This window comes from Lygodium microphyllum, chromosome 5 (assembly GCF_053477565.2).
Source record: "Lygodium microphyllum isolate KBCC chromosome 5, Lygodium_microphyllum_v1.1.10, whole genome shotgun sequence".
Taxonomy (NCBI): Eukaryota; Viridiplantae; Streptophyta; class Polypodiopsida; order Schizaeales; family Lygodiaceae; genus Lygodium; species Lygodium microphyllum.
In genome coordinates, this window is record NC_141139.1 from 24768886 (window position 1) to 24773469 (window position 4584).

Here is a 4584-nt window from a genome sequence, read left to right on the forward strand (position 1 = left end):
ATCTCCTCAAGAAAATCAACACATTAATCAAGTTGTCGAAGAAATGCTCAAGAAGGCATCATAATTCCATCAACGAGTGATTGGTCATCTCGCAACCGCGTCTAGTAAAGAAAGATGATGGGACATACAGATCTTGCATTGATTTTTGACAACAAAACAAGCTTACAACGTAGGATGTGTAACGCCCTAACTCAATTGGTTGGACTTGTAAACAAGAGAGGAAAATAAGCATTACTTATATGACTGACTTCACAGCACTCGGCGGGGCATGGGGTTACTAGCAAATACCACTCAAGAAGGAGGATGCCCAAGGTCGAGAAAAATCCAATTTGAAAGGCGTTACACATGTTGGCCACGTGAACTCGTCTAACAAGAAGTAAGTTCTGTTGGTGGTGATAAAACGCATAGCGTGGAGGGTCTGAGGCTTGAGCAGTGAGAGCCTAGAGGCCATTAAGCCTCCAGCCTCCAGGAAAGTGCTTCTGGAAGGAGGCTGAGTTCGTTATTAAAGAGCTAGGAAGCAGCGTCGTCGAGATGCGTGCCCAGAAAGTGGTGCGCTGGTTTGGGCGCTCAGGAGTCAGAAAGCTGACCTCCTCCGCCAGCAGGAGACACACCGTCCTTTTCGCATCCCTGAGAGCCTTCCCTCCCCTCCCTTTCCCTCGTCCGGTCTCTGCCAGTGTCCGACACCCCTGGGGCCCTTCTTCTTCCTCTGCTTCTTCCCTTTCCCTTTACCCTTGCCAGTTGCCTTGAGCCTTGCAAGCCCCTTTTTTCGATTGGGGCTATGGAGGAGGAAGACGACGAACGCGACCGTGCTCTGTTCGATGCGGCGGTGTACGCAGGCTTTGTCTTTTCCCTCCTTTTCTTCCTATTCCTCTCCAAGCTTGCGGCGCCTTACGGCCGCCATTTGCCGCGACAGCCTTCTCCTCCTGCAGGAGAAGGCAAGTCCGGATCATCATCGCCAGGGTTGCTTCTGCTGCCGACGCGCGTGGCCTGGGCCATCATGGAGAGCCCGGCGCTCATCCTGACAGCGCTCGTCTTTGCGCAGGGCCGCCATCGCGGCGAGCGCGTGCCGCGCGTGCTGCTGCTCTTCTTCCTGGCGCACTACTTCCAGCGCGTGGTGGTGTACCCCCTGCGGATGCCGGCCACCAAGGCCAGAAACGTGCCCTTGTCCGTCATGCTCTCCTCCATCATTTTCAACATCTACAACGCCTACATACAGGGCCGCTCCCTCTCGCACTACACCGCGTACCCTAGCGTGTGGCTGTTGTCCGCACGTTTCTTGGCGGGAGCTTGCCTGTTTGCGGCAGGCATGGGCATAAACGTGGGGGCAGACTCCGTGCTCCTTTCCCTCAGGAAGGATGATCAGGCAAGGACTAGTAGCTCTTCATTGTATGCTTCTTCTTCTTTGACATCATCCGGTGGGAAGGAGGATCAGGCAAGGGCTAGTAATTCTTTATTATATGCTTCTTCTACATCCTCTGGTAGGAAGGATAATCATGATCAGGCAAGGGCTAGTAATTCTTTATTATATGATGCTTCTTCTACATCCTCTGGTAGGAAGGATGATCATGATCAGGCAAGGGCCAGAAACTCTTCATCATATTCTTGTCCTTCGGTTACATCACCTGGTGAGAAGGGTGATCAGGCACGGGCTAATAACTCTTCTAGCGGAAGCTTCTATAAGATCCCCCGCGGCGGCCTGTTCGAGTACGTAACCTGCCCCAACTACCTCGGCGAGCTGATGGAATGGCTGGGTTGGGCCATCCTCACCTGGTCCCCCGCCGGCCTTGCCTTCTTTCTCCTCACCGCCGGCAATCTGGTGCCTCGCGCCATCTCCCACCACCGCTGGTATCGCCAGCACTTCCCCAGTTACCCTCCCTCGAGGAAAATTCTCATCCCCTCCATCTTCTAACTGCTTGCGCGTCCCGCAGGACATTACTAGCAAGTTTAGATTAGGAATCAGCGATCCCCTCTGTCGTGGTTGGGAATCAGCTGATCCCCTCCATCTTCTCACTCGTCCAGATTGTACGACATTGTTGATTAGCTCAGATTGTAGGGCATTGTTGATGTTGATTAGCTCAGATTGGGAATCAGCTGGCACAGGTGTTTATGGTCGGCTCCTTGCTGCACCCTCTGTCTTGTGAATCAGTGGATCCGCAGAATTATCGTGTACCACTGCAGTTAACTTCCCTTGAGCACTATTTGTCACTCTTGTTTCGATTAGTGTTCCTTGTGGAGGAAATGGTAATCATTGCATGCTTAGACTAATAGCTGATTTTTAACATCTGTGTAAAATCGTGCCTCCTCTTTGCGCCACATGACATTAATATGGCCATTGGCTCAACAGTAAAACCAAGTCAAGCTTAGAAAAACTGATGTGATCTAAAATTAGAATTGCGGATTGATATGAACCGTGATCTAAATTTAAAATCTCAATGCTCACAATAGACGGTATCCTAACATATATTTTTGCCGTTGGGATGGTAAAAAATCGTTTAGAAAATTCGCACTCACTGAAAAGGTAGCCTAGTGTATATTTTTGTCATTGTAATGCTAGAAAATCGTTCAGAGATTTAACATTAACTTGAAATTAGGCGCGTGCTTCAAGCAATTTTCTTTTAAAATCGGTATAACACAAAGAATTTGATAGTCTTCACAGAAACCTTGAATAGGAATATCGGTTATAGTATACTTAATTTGCCCATGTTTTGATCAATTTGAGGACTTGTTTGCAATTGGGAATGCTTTACGTATCATTATTAGACATGGTATAAGATTTTTAGTGTGGCGCAAGGTTTTGCTTTAATGCTGTTTGCGTCGATGTAGCATTTGGCTACCATGCATGAAGAGGTGAGCTGGTCGCCATTAAGAGGTGAGCAGGCGTTTGTGTAGAAAAGCCAAATCTGGTGTGAAAAATGCCTTAAAGCAGGTTGCAAAAAAGATCCATTAGTTTTTAGTGACCACAACGGTCCTCATCGGTACACCATCAATTATGCCCATTGGCCAACTTCCAAGGCTTCTCTAAAGTGACCATTCACACCTTTAGGTCTCTTAAATATCAACTTCCTTACAGTCTTGACTTGATAAACTCAGCTGATCTTCAATGCCCCATTGTGGTCTTGGTAGATTTGTCCCAACAACCCTCGTCCTAGTTTGTGCTAAAAATTTTGCATGCATTGAAGCGAACTTGCTTGTGACTTCATTAAAATTAATCATTGATAAAAAGAGAGCTTTGGTCGTGAGTGGCATATGCCATCATAAAGGAACCTCCATCCACCCAAGGTTTGGAATGGCTAAGTATCTAGTTTAGCTAGGTTTTTGTGTTATCTTTACCAACAAAGCTTACTAGCTAGCATGGTCGGCCACGCCCACTATCACACTGCACATGGTGTACATTATTGCGAAGCTTCACGAGGCTTCACTTTACATTTTTATTTGCACTTGTGTTTTCTTAAGTAATGTCATTTTCAAATATGATTTGGGTGCAAAAGTACACAAACATCGCGATACCTTTAATATTTTTTAGATATAAAAGCAAGGCACAAATTTGCAGAGTGAAGGATGTAAACTTTCTCAATGCCCTCTCAAAAACATAGTGTAAATTGTACAATGTAGAGACCAGCAAAAGGCAAGTACATTGGCCAATATAGATGGATGGAACGGTGCAAAGCTAAAAGTAAAATGGAACAATTGTACCAGAATTGAAATCTAGTTGAGCTTCAAAGAAAGCACAATCTTTTCTTCTTTAAAAATCCATCAAAAAAGGCTTTTTCTTTCTTGCAAAATAGCTTTGTCAAAGACCATTGGAGTAGCCTTGACATTGTATAGTGGCAATGCTTGCATCTTTATTTTACACGGATGGTTGCAAGCATCAATATCTAGAAACTTCCTTTTTCCTGAAACAAACATGCAAATCACTTATTAGCAAGGGGCTTGCATGAATGAAGAAACAAATTAAAACATGCAACATAAAATCAGACACTTGAATTGGAAGAAGGTGCACAAATCTTTGTTCCATTGGACACAATAACACCAAGGTGTAACTAATCCACCCTAACCAAGCATGAAAGATCCATGAACTCATGATCCTCCCAATGTCATGGGATGTGTGAAGAATGTTTTTTTAAAATCAAGAATGCTTTCAAAGGGGCAAACACATAAAAGTGTTGGATATAAGAGCCATATTGAATCTCTACAACGTTGGGCTACAAGAATCTATGTACGAGAGTTGGTAGTTGCTTGAAAACATGAGCAAGGCTCCTACTCATGAGGGGATCTAACAACATAGATACGAATTTCTCCTAGAGATGCAATTGAGTTTTTTATGTAGGATAATACTTGTAGATGAGGGTAGAGATCGGAAGAAGGTAAGGAAAAAAGGAAAGTTTTTTTATACACCATGGAGTCTAAAACTAAGCAAGATAGGCCAATTTCCAAAAAGCAGGAATGTCAATCTTATCATAAGCAAAGTTCGATGAATAATCACAACATATAGTGCACCAATGCAAACAACCATATTTTAGTAAGAGACGTGATTAACCTTAACTTCAAATCAAAGCATTATTTCACTAAATGGAAAAAAATAAG

General features: G+C 44.5%; 1 protein-coding gene across 1 annotated transcript; it reads left to right on the forward strand.

Moving 5' to 3' along the window:
* The first annotated feature begins 542 nt into the window (after positions 1–542).
* Positions 543–2350, forward strand: DET2 (3-oxo-5-alpha-steroid 4-dehydrogenase family protein). Its single transcript, XM_087677581.1, has one exon. The coding sequence runs from the start codon at positions 779–781 to the stop codon at positions 1907–1909; it is 1131 nt and encodes a 376-aa protein (XP_087533707.1). The 5' UTR covers positions 543–778; the 3' UTR covers positions 1910–2350.
* Positions 2351–4584: the final 2234 nt, after the last annotated feature.

Coding starts and splice junctions, on each gene's coding strand:
- DET2 (XM_087677581.1), top strand. CDS start 779: ATGGAGGAGGAAGACGACGAACGCGACCGTGCTCTGTTCGATGCGGCG.